Here is a 16,874-nt window from a genome sequence, read left to right as displayed (position 1 = left end):
TCCTGACCTTTTTCCCAGCTCGCTGTCCGGTAGGTGGCGCCTGTCTCCTACATCCCCCTCGCCTCCAAACAAGCTTCAATTAATTTTCTCAGAGCGGCAATTGTCCCCGACTAAGCCAAGGGTTTTCCGACAAATCCTCCCCACCGACGATTCTGATCAAAAGGCTAATCTCCCTTTTCTCCAATTCTAGAGCCTGTTGTTGTGTCCGTCAGGGTTACAGAGGGACCCTCCTCTCTCTTCCCTCTCTCCCTTTCTCCCCCCTTCTATCTCTCTGCCCCCAGTATCATCTCAGTAGAGGCTAACAAGTAGAACTCAAGGCTCATGTATCAGACTTTGTTTCGTGGATGTTTGTAAGCCACGAGTGTCCCGTTGTCTCACCATCTCGTCTTTTCTATTATTCAAGCAGTAAAATATTTTTTATCTTCTGTCTCTTCCTCCTTTGTAACCGTTCTCTTTGTCGTCTTCGTCGTCATCATTATCATCCTCATCATCATTTTCCTTCGCTTCTTCTTTCTACTTCTGGGCTATTCGCGGACCAAATGAGCAGCTCGCTCTTTCTCTCTTCTACTCTCTTTTACTCTCTTTCGCTCTTTTCACTCGTGTTTCCCCTTCTCTTTCTCTTATTGTTTCTCTGTGTCTTTCTACTTCTTGCCTTCTCTTTATCTCCTTTAATCTCTTTATCTTTCTTTCTCCTTTTCTCTCTTTCTCTTCCTGCGATGACGTAGGCAGCAAGATTTTCTCAACAGAAACAGCGCACACTTCCCCTCAAAGAGATGAATGGTTTTCCTATTATAAACCACTAATATACTCACGTACGATTGGCCAATATATCTCTTGAATATAATTGTTTGCTGTATAGTCATGATTTTAAAATGCTTAGAAGAATCAAGGTGATGAGAACCCGCAAATTTTTGTTGCATACCTCTACAAATTGTTCAGATCCTCTTTTAGTGATTGTCCTCATCTGTAGTACTAAAGAAAAGCTAACATCAGAAGTGGATTCATCGGATTTAGTTTGGGTGTCTCAACGATGAAAGTCCATACCTTAAGACACAGACAAACTCTGTTCTCATCTCCGTGATAAATGTACACCTTTGACATTTTCTACGGGTCCATCTATTTTCACTTTGACATTGCTACTCATCGGCAGCAGGTGGATGATAATATTAACACAATATATTTTTAAGGCTACACAGCGATAATCTGTAGATAACTGCAAGATCGCATCGTCTACACTACTGTATGTAGGAGTTGCTATACCGGTACATGTCGGGCTCCGAACATGTATCTGTACAGAATGTATCGATAACAAGTTAACAGCTTTGAGATCGATGTATACATATAAATTTATATTTATAATTTTTCGTTATTTCTTTCTTAGCATCACAAGAGTAGCAGAAAAACAAATGATCTTCACTGACTGTACTACCAGGCACTCATTCCGAATGCAAGATAACTGATCTCTCTGTCGGAGTCACACCGGTGCACGCCCCCACTCCCAACCCCTCCTCCCCACCACACACACCACACACACACACACACACACACACACACACACACACACACACACAGACACACACACACACACACACACAGACACACCCCACCCCCACACACCCACACATCCACCCCGACCATCTTGGATGTAAAGGTCGTAATGTCCCCAGGCAGCCCACACACTTCCCGTGTTTCCGAGGCTGGCTATATAAGGACGGGTGGACATGCACACTGCCTCTGTGTCTCGGCAGCGCCCTCTGGTGCCAGACTTGACAACCAGCTCCTGCGCCTGCTTGCCGGTAGCGACGTCTGCATCCATCCGGATCTTGCCGTTGTTTCTGGAGGTACGTGTGCCATTGTCACCTACACCAGCGACCTGGTCTCATTTCCCTTTCTTTCTTTCTTATTTATTTATTTAATTTGATTTTATTTATTTATTTATTTATTTGTCCTCGCTTTTGTTTGCTTTTTTCCCCTTTATTTTTCTCTGATGGTTTCTTTGCTTTTTTTTATTGCATTGTCTTTCTATACATTTTCTTTCTTTTTTCTTTGTTCTCAACTTATTTTATTCTTTTTTCTTTTCTTTTTTGCAGTCCTATTTTTTCCTTCATTTATTTCTTCTCTTAATTCTTTATTCCTTTATTTCTTCTTTCAGAACTTTCGCTTTTCGTTTTTTTTTTCTTTTCGTTTGCATTTCTTTCGGTCCTTTCTCTTATTTGTGTTTCATTAAGAAAGTCTTCAGTTTCTTTAGAAAAACAAGCACATTATTTGAATCTTGTTATTATTTTATAAAACTCACAACTGTTGCGGCTAAAGACTAAAGTAAGATGTTGGAGAAAATGTCACAGACAGAAGGAAGGCTGTAGTGGATAAGTATAGAGACTAGATTTGTAGATGTGGGGAACGAATATACGACAAGTACAGCGGTTGTATTTGTAGATATCTGAGGATAAAAACTCTTTCAAGAGTTTACACAAATGTACTTTCGTACACGGCTGGTCTGTAGAATCAGACAGGCAGCGGAGTGTAGAAAGGGGTCAGAGAGAAAGGTCAAAGAGCAGAAGACACATAGGTTACCAACGGGAAGACAACAGCAGCAAGGCTACACAAGCTACTGGCGAGGGTCCAAGACCTCTGAAAGCAATGCATTAGGTAGCAGCAGGCAGGTGCACCCGAGGATTCCCGAGTCAAGTGTCTCGTACGAGAAATCTATCATTGACCTGAATACTCCCGCAGTTTTGCGAGGTCTCTGTTTTTCTTGTCACGAAACACATCAGACTTGCTTCTCAGTGTTTTGCAGACGATGAAGGTCAGCTGGAATAGACTTTGCTGATTCGCAAATATTCCTTCTTCAGTTATGACGAAGCAATAATTCTGTTTTTAGGAAAGGACATCTTAATCAATGACAGCGAGAATTTTTTCCTCTCTTGGTTGTTTTAAATGATAACAGTCAAGTCAGAACTATGCAGAAGTAAATAGCAAAAAAATTTTTTTTAAATGCCTTAGCCAAAAGTTGTTACAGTTCTTACCAGAGGATGTCATAAAATTACAAATTTTGTGAAAATGCTGTTGACAAAGTCCAGCGGGCGGTAAACTGAAGCGTAAACAAGTAAGTAAAATATCATCTTGTACTTCGCCATCACGATAGGTTGGTAAACAAAGGCTGGATATATAGAAACTAATTTAAATTCTAACATGCTGCTTATAAACTATAACTTCCAGTTACATGATGACAAACTTTTTACTAGCTGCTATAATACTTGTATATTATTAGTTAATTCTAGCTTTTCCAAATGTGAGCGAGCATCTTTCTCTCTTTTTCGGGTTGGTGGTGGGGCATGCCTTCAAACATAAACAAACAGACTTGAAAACCCTAAAGTCAGGTCTTACATGGACATTCTTACGATGCAAAGTATATATATTCTTTTACATATTTTCTTGGCATATTTCCATATATATTCTCTTTTATATCTTTCACAAATAAGAATATCATAAGAACGAATGCACATATATTTTAATAGCAAAGTTGGGAGTAAATATCAATTAACCATGTCTACAGAACTGACAAAAAATATTCTAAAACTGTGTTGGTTGGACTAATTAGTAGGCTGTTGTAATTACTCTGTGGACCTCCTGGTCCAGGCATCATTTTCCCATGAGTCAGCGGCCATTGATTGTTCTCATAGACCTTCTCCTCTCCTCTGCTCCATGTTCTTGCTTGTGTGGCGACATAAACTTATTAGTCTTCTCTTTTCTTGAAATATTCATATTTTCTGTAGCAATTTGTTCGAAATTAGTGAAGGATTTTTTTTCGAGGTCTTAACTGTTAACAAAATAGCGAGTGAAAATGTTGCTGGTGAGGGCAAAAGGTCTGTTGTCATCTGTTATTGTTTGCCATGTGCTTCAGTGCCAAGTGCTGGTCTACTTCAGTTAGTGAATGATTAGTGTTTTCAGTACAGTTCTCACTTTGATTCCAACAAGAAAAATATTATCACACTACTTCTTTTGATTCCGATATCTTTTTGCCCTTTTGGGCTGTTTCAAGAAGATTGGTGATATTTTTAGTTTTATTTTTAAATAAAGCTGTTTTAAGCTTATTTTTTTCATCTAGAAATTAAGCCTTTTCCGCATCTGATGCAAAACGAAAATTTTGTCAGACCGAGATAAAGCCACTAAATAAATAAGTAAATAATACTACTGAGAAGAAGATTTTCCAAAAGGGTGTTTAAACCGAAAGCAAACTCTGACCACTGAATCGTCTTTTCATTCGTCACTCGTGGTGAGGCCTTTGAAGGCAGAATTCACGAGACTTTAAACACAGCAAACTCAGCCAAGATAGGAACCTCAATACCTTGATGAAAAGAATTTATTCATCGTCTTATTCTTTTTTATTCATAGCCTCTTCATATCCACGAGGTGAATTATTTACAATTCACAGAGACAAATACGAGAATAACTGTGGCGCTCTGTGTACATGTTAACAGCCAGTTTGTTAAAGCCAGTTAGCGATGTTCTTATGTTGAATCATATCAAGAAAAAGTTGGCTTTTTGCTTGTAAATAATAACAGTAAAAACAACGATGACGACGACGATGATGATGATTACGATGGCGACGAATAAATCAGAGATGCCTGGAAAAGGAAAACCAAAATCAGTCTTCATTAAAAAAGTCGGCAACACACACACACAGCGCCTCGCCCCTTGACCTTTCCATTGCAGCGTGTCGACACACCCGCCAGACTGTAAGTCATTAGCTGTACAGGTAAGCAGATGCTTTCTTGGTCGATCCACTGGTCCCCCTCCTCCAATTCTGACCTCCAAGCTGTCAAGAGTAAGTGCGCGGTGTCCCTGAGGTCACAGGGAGAGACAGAGAGGATGGTGTCTGTTGTTTCCGCCGACAGAAGGTGTGAACAGTTCCTGTTGTTTCCGCCGACAGAGAGTGTGAACAGTTCCTGTTGTTTCCGCCGACAGAGAGTGTGAACAGTTCCTGTTGTTTCCGCCGACAGAGAGTGTGAACAGTTCCTGTTGTTTCAGTCCAGTCGTGGTGTCTGCGACTCGCCTCAGTGGGCGGCAGTGCCCGGATGGACTGGAATCTCGCGAGACTGGCGACGTCAGGGCGAGACAGAGAGACGACTGTTTTCTTTGCGTCTCTTGTTCGTGTCCACGGCCGCCTGACCAGAAAAGGAGAGGTGATGTATAAACAATTGTAGGGACCCAGGGACCTGAGCGCGACTTCCGAAAACACAGCGAGATGGCGAGAGTGAAGGCAGGACTACGAGGCTAGAAGCTAGGAGCTGAGGGTCAAGGGCGAAGTTTAAAGTGAGGCTGAAGATGCAACTGCCAGCCGAAAAAAAAGATGGTCGCAGAGCGTTCCAGCTTCTTGTCGACAAACTAAGCGTTTTATTCGTGACATGATGCTGAATGATTGGGTTTTTAGTTGATTTTGTTTGTTTTGTTCAGTTTTTGTTTTTTGTTTTTTTGTTTTTTTTGTTTTTTTGTTTTTTTTTTTTTTTTTTTGTTTTTTCGCATTTTGGAGTACCGCAGAAGACCTCAGAATCTGACAGTCTCACAATATCTGTATGCGACAATTTTATTAATGGCAGAAGATTTTTGTTAAGTAACCTGTCACAGACACTGCTAATCTGATAATATCACAAACAACCTCAGTCAGATGTAGTGACTAAAGGCGACACAAAGTAACTGCAGTGTCCCCGAAGTAAGCGGCTGACTTTTTAGTTTCTTGATGGCCCTGTCTGGCCTGCAAAACTGTTTACATTTCCATGTGAACATCGAGTGATATCTTGTTACCATAGTAGATGCATGTTTGTATTTCTGTGGTTGCACGTGAGTGTCTACAGGAATGTTTGTGAGCACGTGCGTGCAAAGAGTGTATGAGTATGATTGTCTATAAATATAGTTGCCCCATCAGGCCATTGATGCTTTTTAAATGTCATTGTCTCCTCACTCAATGTCGGCCTTTATTTTTCTTACTTCAAGCTGAGAGGAAACTGATCCAAGCACTTGTCAAGCACTTTGTACTTCGTGCCCTAACCTTGTGTCTGATAAACTCAAATCATAAAGGTCAATAAACCAGAAACAAATTTCCAGACAATGGAACTGGAATGAAATGAAAGTCAATGAAGAGTCAAAAAGCTTCGAAGGTCCACTGACATCCACGAAATACACGAAAACAGATTGTGAAACTGTGTGAATTGAGTTTTCTCTCTCTGAAAGTGATCTGCCAGTAAGTCAACAAGCTGACAGATGACTGCTGGCAGATGAAGAAACCAAGGAACATTCACAAAGCGGAGATGAGATGGAGCTACTTGTCCCGGAACGCACAAAAATATCCTGTTCAAAAAAAAACTAGGATAGAATGAAGCCAAATAAAAAATATATACAAAATAGGAATTTAACCTGCTCCTGTCTCAATCCATCATGAAAGTTTACTATTTTGTAAATTTAAAATAAATGAGTTTTGTCCAACTTTATTTTGAGGATTTCCCCCCGCCATTAGCAATATGTTGAAAATAGATGATTTCTGAAGACTTTCTCCTTTCACCATAGAAAACTTTAGAAAAAAAGCCTCGCGGGTGCTACTGTCTTCTTCACTTTCAACCTCACCTGGAGAATGGCATCTATGGTCACAATTTCTTTTGGCTGTTTTACTTCACGTGCACAGTCCTGCTCACGTTTGCAGTGAAACAAGGCGGTGACAAATTTTAGAAAATCCTGTCAACGTCCCTCATACGGTCTAAGGGAGATAACTGTGTTTACCAATAATTCAACTAGAAAACTGATTTTTTAAAGCATTTCATGCAATGAATAATTGTGTTTAATATAATAGCGTTCAGTTCACACACGTGCGAAGGGGTGAGTGTGACGGTACTGAGTCTCGGCCTTGTACTTGCTGTGTAAACATGAGTTCAGTTATGTGAGTACAGTGCAGGCAGTGAGTTCAGACTATTTACACAACAAACGTTAGAACATTAGCAGTCCTTGCTCCATGTGTTGTCTTTGGTGATCTGCACGTGCATCACAGTCACCAGAGTCTGTAGCTTCCCCTGTGGATGTGTTTAGAGAGTGCGATGAAGGACGGTTTGCGAGGCGTGGCGAGGTTTGACAGGTATTGACCTCCGCCTCTCTCAATGAGGCTGATGGATTAGAAATGCTTGTTTTTGAAGAAGTGAATAGGAATCTCACCCATGTAGATGGTTTGAGGTATTATCGTTGAGGTTTGACAGCAGTTAATTTCAGTGGGTTGGAACTTGTTTTTGTTTTTGTTTTTTTCTTCGTCTAACGGAGTTAGAAGTGTTGGATATGCTCGTTTTACAAAACATGGATTGGAACTATTTATTTCATTGTTTGAAAATGATAGAAGACAAGGGATTTTCTGTTTATGTAAAATGAAGTTTTACCTTCTTCCCTTAATTACCAAAATGTTCTCTCTCTCGCTCTCCCAAACACAAGCACACGCTCGCGCGCGCGCACACACACAGGAGCTGTATCGACATTTTCTCTTTTTTTGGAATGGGTGGTTTGTTCCTCTTACAAACAACTTTACTAACTTTGTATTATTCCAGTTCCCTTGATTGATTTTTCTCACCAATCAACTCCGCTATGGCTACTTGTCGCTGCTTGCTGATCCTGGCCATCACCATGGCAACACTGAAATTCCTGCTTGCCGACGACGGTGAGCTGAGTGAGGCAACTCGCTACGAGCTGGAAGACGCCGACAGCATGGAGGACATCTTCTCCGACAAACGAGGGTTCGGAGACAAACGAGGCTTCGGCAACAAACGAGGGTTCGCCGACAAGAGAGGGTTTGCAGACAAGAGAGGGTTCGGCAACAAGAGGGGTTTTGGGGACAAACGCGGCTTTGCCGACAAGAGGGCATCCGAGTACTCCACCAACGGCTTGCTGGCAGCGCTCTTTCACGGTTACCCTGGACAGCCGTTGCCTGGCAACAGTGCTCTCAAACGTCTACTGGAGAAGCAAGGACTGTGGCAATGACTAACTGCCCTTTACAGTATTTCTGATGATGCAACCACTTCTGGTGTTGCGCATGCCAAATGAGAACATAAAGAAAAGATAGACAGAACATAATAGAAGATAGAGGACAGTGGAAGCTATACATCCATCAATGACTTTACACAGCTTTTGAACATTTGCACTTTGAGACAAATTTCTCGTTTCAGACCACCACCAACACCAACCATTTTGCCTCAGCTATTTGTATTTCCGAATTTTATCCCAATTTCCCTGTATGGGGAATAATTATGTAAAACGTTTGTTTCCTTGCGAACCTGAAGCTGTTTTATTCTGAAACAAGTGCTTCTCAATGCGCAATAAATTCAACACCTGTTTGAAACCAATTCAAAAGACGTTTTTCTTCTTGAAAAATAGTTCATCTGTGACCATGTCTTCTGTGTGTGTACACCAGTTAACCAAATGTAAACGGCTGCTTCGTAGAAAATTGAGTTCAGCAAGTATGTAGTTTACAAATACAACCTTAAAATTTTCAAGTAAAATTTCTTCATTTTTCATTCAAAGCTATCGAGAAGTTAAAGAACCCAAGTAAAAAAAATACACACCAAGAGAGAGAATTCTTCAGAGCTTTAATACAATATTTAATACATCACATCTCTGACAGATTCACAGTCGCTGTACTCAAACGAATGCATGAATATTACTGTTTAAAAATAACAATTATTGCTTTCTGTAAGCTTACAATCAACTAGAAATGTCTTGACGGAGTGCTGTGATTATTACCCAAACACAAAACCAAGAACAATTTGCTGTTGTTGTTTGGTCACAAGACTATGCGAGAGGTTCGGTTTCAATATGTTTCAATATTTCCTGTTGAGGTTTATAAGAAGAGGCGATGACGAATCAATTGTCTACGAAACGAAGAGAACGATGATACGCAAGTCAAACAGACGTACAGACAGAAGTTTATTCACAAAGTTTCATTGTTGGTTTGTGTTTTCGACTTTTATTTTACTCCACATTATTTATTTGTCTGGTCTTGTTTTCAACGAAAGTCCACACAATACTAATCCTTTTTCATCTGCATCCCACCCACCCATCCCCGTCCCTTTATTCTTACTTTCCTACTCGCCTTCCTCTGCCGAATCACAATATTCTCAGTTGTTGTTACTTGGTTCCCCTATGTCTATAGTTGTCTTTTATTCGTCGTCAGTGCTGTTGTTTATTCCTCCTTCCCTTGTATGCTGTCCATGTCTCATTCTTAAGTCCTAAGAGCACACTCCTTACGAATGTGAGCATGCGCTATACAAATCTTTCATTTATTATTATGGGTACGGCTTATGGCTGCTTTAAACTTATTCTGATTGTCTTTTGAGTATACCATTATTTTCTCTGATTGCATTCAGTTAGTGCATTTAATACAACTGTCTCTGCTGTGTTGTCATGGTCTCGGGGAAAAGACTGAAGCTGGATAGGTCAGAAGAACTACACATCAGCAAAGATGTTTCTCGTTTCTCGCTGCTGTGACTGCTGCCACCGCAAGTGCTAGCCAATCTGAGGATGCGACCCTCGGCCACAGATCTGGAGAGGGCACACGCAGCTTCTGAAAACACACACAACTCGTAATATTAGATTTAATTTGAAATGAAAACAGTGGTAGTATCTGCACCACATACTCCTCCATTTTAGTAATTGTACCAAGGAAGGAATGATTGGAGACTTCGTGCAAGCAAAGATGAAATAAACATATCTATTCACTAAAAAACGATCATAACAACTTGACACAGTTTGAATTTAAATTCACGGTGTTGTTCACAACTAGAACAAATTAGACAGAAGTTCACCTGTAAGGGAGACAATAGTGCAGACAGGTGCTTGAAAGTGCGACCAGTCCACCAGCTAGCACCAGACTACACTTTTTCCCAAGATTTTAATAGCGTTTGCCACCAGGTCTGTCTGTCTGTCTGTCTGTCTGTCTGTCTGTCTGTCTGTCTAGTAGGTTGTCCGTCTGTTGATAGGTAAGAAGGTTGGTAACTAGAAGTATACTGTGTGTAGCCCAGAACTAAAACCTGGAATTACACGCGCCAAGAACTCGCCAAAGACCTTAACAAGAGAAACCAAGGGATTGTAGGGGGAAAGGAGGGGGAGAAGCGGCATCAGCCGGGTACTCACGCTGAAGGCTCCTGGGTGCAGCAGTCGCAAGGGTTGCCGGGTGTTGTCACAATGTTCAAGGCCTCTCTTTTGACCACCCAGCTACTGGTCAGCGGAACTGACGTCATCAGAAGTAAGGTAACGACCATCAGCGCCAAGCTTCTCGTCATCTGCACACAGATAATTTGATGTCAGACAGACAGAAAGGCAGGCAGGCAGACAGACAGACAGACAGACAGACAGACAGGCAGACAGACAGACAGACAGGCAGGCAGACAGACAGACAGAATGGCAGGCAGGCAGACAGACAGACAGGCAGGCAGACAGACAGACAGACAGACAGGCAGGCAGGCAGACAGACAGACAGACAGACAGGCAAGCAAGCATAGTTTGAGTTGCCTGATGATACAGGCAGGGCCGTGCTTAGGGGCAGGCGGACGAGGCATCTGCCTAGGGCCCCGCGCTTCAAGGGGCCCCGCGCTTTTGATTGACGAACGTTACAAATAAATTAATCGTAGGCTTATGTTGTAATGTGTATGCAGCGTGCTGTCAATGATAAAAGACGAGATATCCCTGAGGAAAAAAGTGACTTTAGATCCCAACTAAAACCGTGGGATCGTGGCGTGAGGGCCCCGCACATGCCCTTTGCCTCCGGCCCCGCGGGGCCTAAGAACGGGCCTGGATACAGGTCTTGATAGAACGAAGCTACGTAACAAGAGAGACAAATCCTGAATATTGTACTACAACATGCATTAACGAGTTGCTTCCCTTTGAAGCCTTACGTCCTCTCTCCCTCTCTCCTCTTCCGTCATCTCCATCTCGTTTTTTCTCTTCTTCTCCCTCTTTCGGTCTCGAAGCTTCCACAGCCTTCTTTGTTTTTATTGGCATTGTTTTGTGGGTTGTGGGGTTTGTTTTCTATGGGAAAGTCAGAAGTAGCAGGTGGCGAGCACCCGCTGGTGTGTCTACCACCTCACAGTCGGGGTGCACACCAGCTGGTGACAAACACCGCGACATCCGTCAACATGTGTACAATGGCTGCGGCTTTAATGAGGCCACTATATATTTTTCCCGCACCCTGGATTAAGGACTTGTCTCCTTGTTTTGACAGGATACTTCATGCAAGCGAAGATAAGCTCAAACTGACAAACTGTGGTGTGTCAAAGCAGGTGTATTTTTTTTTTTCTCATTATCTTCCAGGCTATGTGAACAATACACTTTTCATTGCTGCCTACGATCCATGGAGTATGTAGGACACCGGCATTCAACAAGGTTTGCCTCGGATGGTTTCTCCGCCCACCTCTCTCCTCCACATTAAGGTGTGCCGGACATTGTCAGCTGTTGTTTACAAGATATGTTTTTCAAAACAACAAGATAAAATTTTTAAAAAGTTCTAGTCGGTCTCTTGAAATATTAAATGAAAACTTGACATTAAAAAACAGTTAAAGGACAGTCAAGTTTAAGAAAGTCATGATGGGGGACAGACCGGGTGCCGACAGTGTTCCGACGAGGAATTTGTTTAGCATTTGTAGCCTGTACCCTGTTTTAAAGGGGTACAAACTCTGTGTAAGGTTCAGAAAACACAAAAATTTGCATGTCAGACTTCGAACCAGAGTCCGTTTACTATCCAAACGGGGTTCATCAGGTAAAACTTCTCGCTTTCAACAACAAAGGAGCGCTGACAACAGATTAATCAGGATATCTATCAGACATACGAGCAAGACATCAGCAAGGTTTATAGAAATTAATCAGCAGTTAACACACAAAGCTGTGACAGTCACAGTTCTTACCATACTGACAATCAGACGTGCTGGACTGACACCCAGTGTCTTTTGTTACCTACATCCCCAACCATATGACAACATAATATCCACTTACAAAATGTAAACACAAATGAAAAAATCGCATCTCACCTCGCAGTTTGTTGCCTGAAACCTGTCTACAGGTCAGCCAAGGGTCTGAAAGTAGTTGTGAACTAAAGAAGTCGTACAACACAATCTGAACAGCTGGTGACAACAACCTTCTGACAGACCTGAGGACTGGATGCACGAGCTGCTCGTTAGCCGTTGTCAGCAGGTGTCAGAGCGAGTGACAGGCAGTAGGGAGGGTCTAGTGGTCTCTCGCTTGACTGTACATCCGCCAAACTCGCATCCCCCGCGCCTCGTCACACTGAGAGAGTCGGGCTTTCTGAGCTGAGCTTTATATCACTTTGACATCCTACACATCCATAGAAAATTATCCTCATACATATCCTGGCTGCCGTGACAGCTACTTCACAAACAAAATTATAAGGTGTGTGTGGGTGTGTGCATGTGTGTCTGTATGTGTGTGTGGAGCACGGTCAACCTAGGGACCTCTTCTGACAAACCGTGCAACAGAGCAGATACGACCGTTTGACCAACAGCAAGGTTCTAACCATCCTGCAAGAGGTTCTTGAGGGATCCCGATGCCGAGGTCGACAAAAGAAGAACTGGCTGGTGAAAAAATCGAACTCCTGACCGACTTGGATGTGCTCATTCCACTATGTCTATGTATATAAAATTGATAATAATTTTTCCATGATGAACTGTATAAACTTCTACACACGTGCGGTTTTGCCGACCTCAACACAGACCACCCGTTCAGGACAAGGAGCTGTATGGGTGTTGGTAGGACAATGACAATCACAATGACAGTGAGAAACTTTATTAATTTCAAAATAAACAAGAGTTGGTTTACATATGTTTAGTTGTGTAAGATTTGAAAATGTTTTTAGATGGCTTGCATGGTAGATGGATGTACTCTTAAACGACTGTTACTTTATGGACATATTTTGTTTTATATTGCAAAACATTGTATTTGATGTGTTATGTATCTGTGAGAAAGAATAAATGTTAAAAAGAAAGACTAATGTGAGAAAAGAACAGGGAAAATTTGAACAAAAGCAAATGCTGGTTACAAGATAAAGACAATGAAAAGGTTGTACATCATAGGCAACTAAAAAAACAATATTACAGCAAACAGTGCTTAGGCTCTTTCGCAAGTGACCATCGAAGAACTTGTGTATGGCAGACCGTTGCACCTTTCGGCCCACGCTGTTTTCTGATGTAGATTGTCATTAATAGTCGGCCTTGTTATTAATCACCGTAGGTGTCGGACAGAGATTGCATTTCACCTGAGCGAAATAATGCCACCTGACACAACAAAATCTTGCAGGACGAGGAGGCTGAGCGTGGACCATTACTCAACCTCCGTGCAGGTGAGGTCTGCTCAGCTCCTCACTACCGTGGTGCGAGGCTCACCTCACCAGCTCTGCACACCTTTACCTTTCTATTCCCTTTATTAAAAGTGATAATGATCCTTACTGGGGACGTTTACGAGCCAACAAACCATCCAACATGTCTTTTGTTGGGAGCAGTTATTACAGCTTCAAAGAACTGACAAACATGCGATAAAAGCAGCTAATGTAGATGTAGAACGGAAGAAGAAATTGATGTTGTCATTCACTCAGAGAGAGAGAGAGGTTGTTTATATGTGTATGCGTATATGTCTGTATAATGGTGTGCGTTGGTTTGTTTGCTTTTTTCTTCTGAATGGTGGAGGTGAGTGTCGTTTTTCCTTCCTCTCAATCAATGCATTCGACCTCTTATCTTATTGTAATTTATATCTAACATATATTATATTAACATACAGTGAAACCTCGGTTAACGAACATAATCCGTTCTGGAAAGCTGTTCGTTATCCGAAATGTTCGTTATCCGAAACAGTTTTTCCCATAAGAAATAAAAGAAGTAGATTTAATTGGTTCCCAGCCCCTAATGACTCGTTATGTACAACTCTGACGTCTGTACGAGTGGCCTTGACCTGTGCATGCTGATGTTTGTGGGTGTGTATCTTGAGAATGGAAAGGGTGGATTACTTTGAATTCGGCAAGTCTTATCTTGAACCTATCATTATCTGGTATCATTATACATTATTCCCTCATTAGTTTTTTACTTGCATGTAAATCTTTCCAAAGTTAACGTACAAACAAATAACTGAAGAATTTACAGAAGATCTTCGTAAGGATGTTTTCTAAATCTTAAAAATTAAAGTTTTTTTCGGGTAGGACTTTCCGACTCCGGTAGCCTAGCCTGTGTTTATTTTCTTCTGTCTGTGAATATTTTTACTGTTAATGTTATTTGCGTAGCTATGATATACTTTAATGTGAAATCTGTATGAAAGACCCCTACAGTCATTCAAACGTTAAACAGCTCTCCGGCTATGAAATATTTCTCAACGTGCAAGAGACATAAACTGAACCTGCAATGCCAACAACTATACTGAAATCATTAAATTCCACACACTCCTCTATATTAACATCATTAAATGCCACACATCATTAAATGACAGTTTTCTATGCAGCAAGAAAGCTTTGTGACTCCTTTTCAAACGAAAATAAAATCCCTCAAGTAGAATTTGACAGAAGGTAAATTCTGCTCCATAACGACAGATGTTGCTGGTCTCGGCCATCTCACACACAAAGAAACCCTCCATGCTTATCATCACTTGGAAGGCAACAGGCGGTCAAAATGTGTTGCTGGGTGCACGAAACTTATCCTCCTCCTCCTCATCATCATCATCATGTAGAGGAGGTCACTTCTCGATTGTTCCTTCTCCCGAAAATTCAAGGGTCCCATAAAGTTTACTGAGATAGACTTAGTAAGCAGGGTTCTATCTGTATTACTTTCTTATTTTTCTTGTTGTTGGCTGTCCAAACTCTTGCTCAAAATCCAGCTATCCCAGATATATGCATATACAAAATGGTATATGAACTTCATACAGTAGTACAGCAGTATATACCGTAAAACACAAGGTGTATACACATACATAGAAGTATGTGTACTACATATACACAGCAGTACACTGAACATGTTTAGCCTCCTATTGCCTATCGCACTGTTAGGGAAAGACTTCTCTACAGACTTTTCTTTGGAGCCATGATTGAGGATTATCTTATTTAAATATCTTATCACTAAATAAGAAGGATGCACACAGATAAGGAACGACCGATCGTAACTGTGTCTCGAGCGCGAATGATGACATGCTGGTCGGTCACGTGTGGTTCACGTGGCTGTTCGTTATCCGAAATTTTGTTCGCTATCCGAGACAAATTTTTAACGAATGTTTTGTTCGTTATCTGAAATATTCGCTATCCGAGGCGTTCGCTAACCGAGGTTCCACTGTATTCCTCTAATCTTATTATAATATTATATATATTATTAATATAATCCTATATATAATCCTTATAACAATTCTTGTTATAGTGTATTCACTACTTGCATTAATAACGACATAGCCCAATATCCAGAGATACTGACTGACAGAGAAGAGGAGGAAAAGAGATGATAAGAACGCTATTATGAAGTATTGTTATGGCAATATTGTTTAATGAAAAGTCCATAAATATAAATTAATTGTTTTATGGGGATTATAAGCATCTTGTGTCAATAGGAGGCTTGCCGCACTCAGGGCTGACAGCAGGTGTGTGAGTTTATGAATGTTTAGCTGCCTGGGGGCACAATACATCATTCGTATCAACTGTGGGAGGTTCAGCAGCACTAACTACACCAGGGGACATTTCACAAGAAACTGCGAGGAAAGTCTATGAAGATGAAATCACATCAGAATGAAGAAAGTTTCTTAACCAGAGATGCTCTAGAAAACAGTTCTCCATTTCTTGATGTTCAGATCTGTCATGAAACTAACTGAAACTGTGACAGTTTATGAGGCACACCCTCCAAGCTTACTGTTGTTGTCTGCCCCTGTATACACACCTGTGATGGCTGATGACAGAAATGAATAGTAGAAGTGTCTGGACAACATACACTGAATGGAATGTTCATGAAAAGAAACCTTAAGAAACAAAGGTATGTTTTGAAGGCCTTCATAACAATTTACCAGAAGTTGTCTGATGGCCGCTTGATTTTGACTACAATGTATAAGTAACATCTCCAGTCGTGTTTTTATAGTTCAAAACCAGAAGCTGCTGACTGCTTTTTGACGCATTGTGATCATATTGTTTATGTTTTAGTAAATGTATATGGTTTTGTACATTATTTTTTGAACTTTCTCAATCCTGACTCATTACTGAAGTAAGGCTGGCCATGTTTGGCTTCAACTACTGTCAGTGCACTCAGTGCTGCTCACAGATCCAGGCCAAACTGTGAGAAAAGGAAATAGAGGGAGGAGCGAGTGAGGGTTTAAAATCATTTTACAACCGCCCTTTGTGTTTAAAGCTCTGTGTACGCGCATGCGCAGTGTGCTTGGTGCTGTTCTTACTTCCTTTACAAGCAAACTTACAATTTTATGTATGCATCTGTAATCTGTAATCACTCATGCGGAAAGACTTCAATCCAACATCACAAGGAAGTGTACCTGCATCTTTCCGACATGACAGTGTGAGGATAACAACTGACAAAGACAGGACAAAGGTGACTTTGACATGACAACAAATGAGTGACCGCTGTCATGACAGAAAATTATGGTAATTGCAAATAAATGATTCTGACAAGACAGAGTATGCTGAGACGTGGCAGAATATTCTACTGCCATTAGAAATGTGTTACAGATGCAGGGTATGAAATATTACTGACATGACAACCACTGACACTCCAACTACCTGTCGAACCTCAAGGTTCGCTGACAAGGACGAGCAACGCTTCCTCTCGAGTCGAGTGTAGTTCCTTTTCTTTTAATTTGTTCATTAATACCATGATATA

General features: G+C 41.2%; 1 protein-coding gene and 2 long non-coding RNA genes across 3 annotated transcripts in view; 2 read left to right on the top strand and 1 right to left on the bottom strand.

Moving 5' to 3' along the window:
* The window catches only part of LOC112557938, a 177,145-nt gene that overhangs the window by 32,120 nt on the left and 128,151 nt on the right, over nt 1–16,874 (top strand). The gene's annotated exons all lie outside the window — the stretch shown is intronic.
* On the top strand, nt 1,697–8,379 carry LOC112557935. The gene is made up of 2 exons (XM_025228095.1): nt 1,697–1,841; nt 7,581–8,379. The coding sequence occupies exon 2, from the start codon at nt 7,618–7,620 to the stop codon at nt 8,008–8,010; it is 393 nt and encodes a 130-aa protein (XP_025083880.1). The 5' UTR covers nt 1,697–1,841; nt 7,581–7,617; the 3' UTR covers nt 8,011–8,379.
* On the bottom strand, nt 8,600–12,331 carry LOC112557937. The gene is made up of 3 exons (XR_003098025.1): nt 12,048–12,331; nt 10,159–10,307; nt 8,600–9,589 (listed from the first exon to the last, which is right to left on the bottom strand). It is a non-coding gene; the product is annotated as an uncharacterized LOC112557937 (long non-coding RNA).

Source organism: Pomacea canaliculata, linkage group LG2, assembly GCF_003073045.1.
Source record: "Pomacea canaliculata isolate SZHN2017 linkage group LG2, ASM307304v1, whole genome shotgun sequence".
Taxonomy (NCBI): Eukaryota; Metazoa; Mollusca; class Gastropoda; order Architaenioglossa; family Ampullariidae; genus Pomacea; species Pomacea canaliculata.
This window is presented reverse-complemented; position numbering and strand designations above follow the sequence as displayed.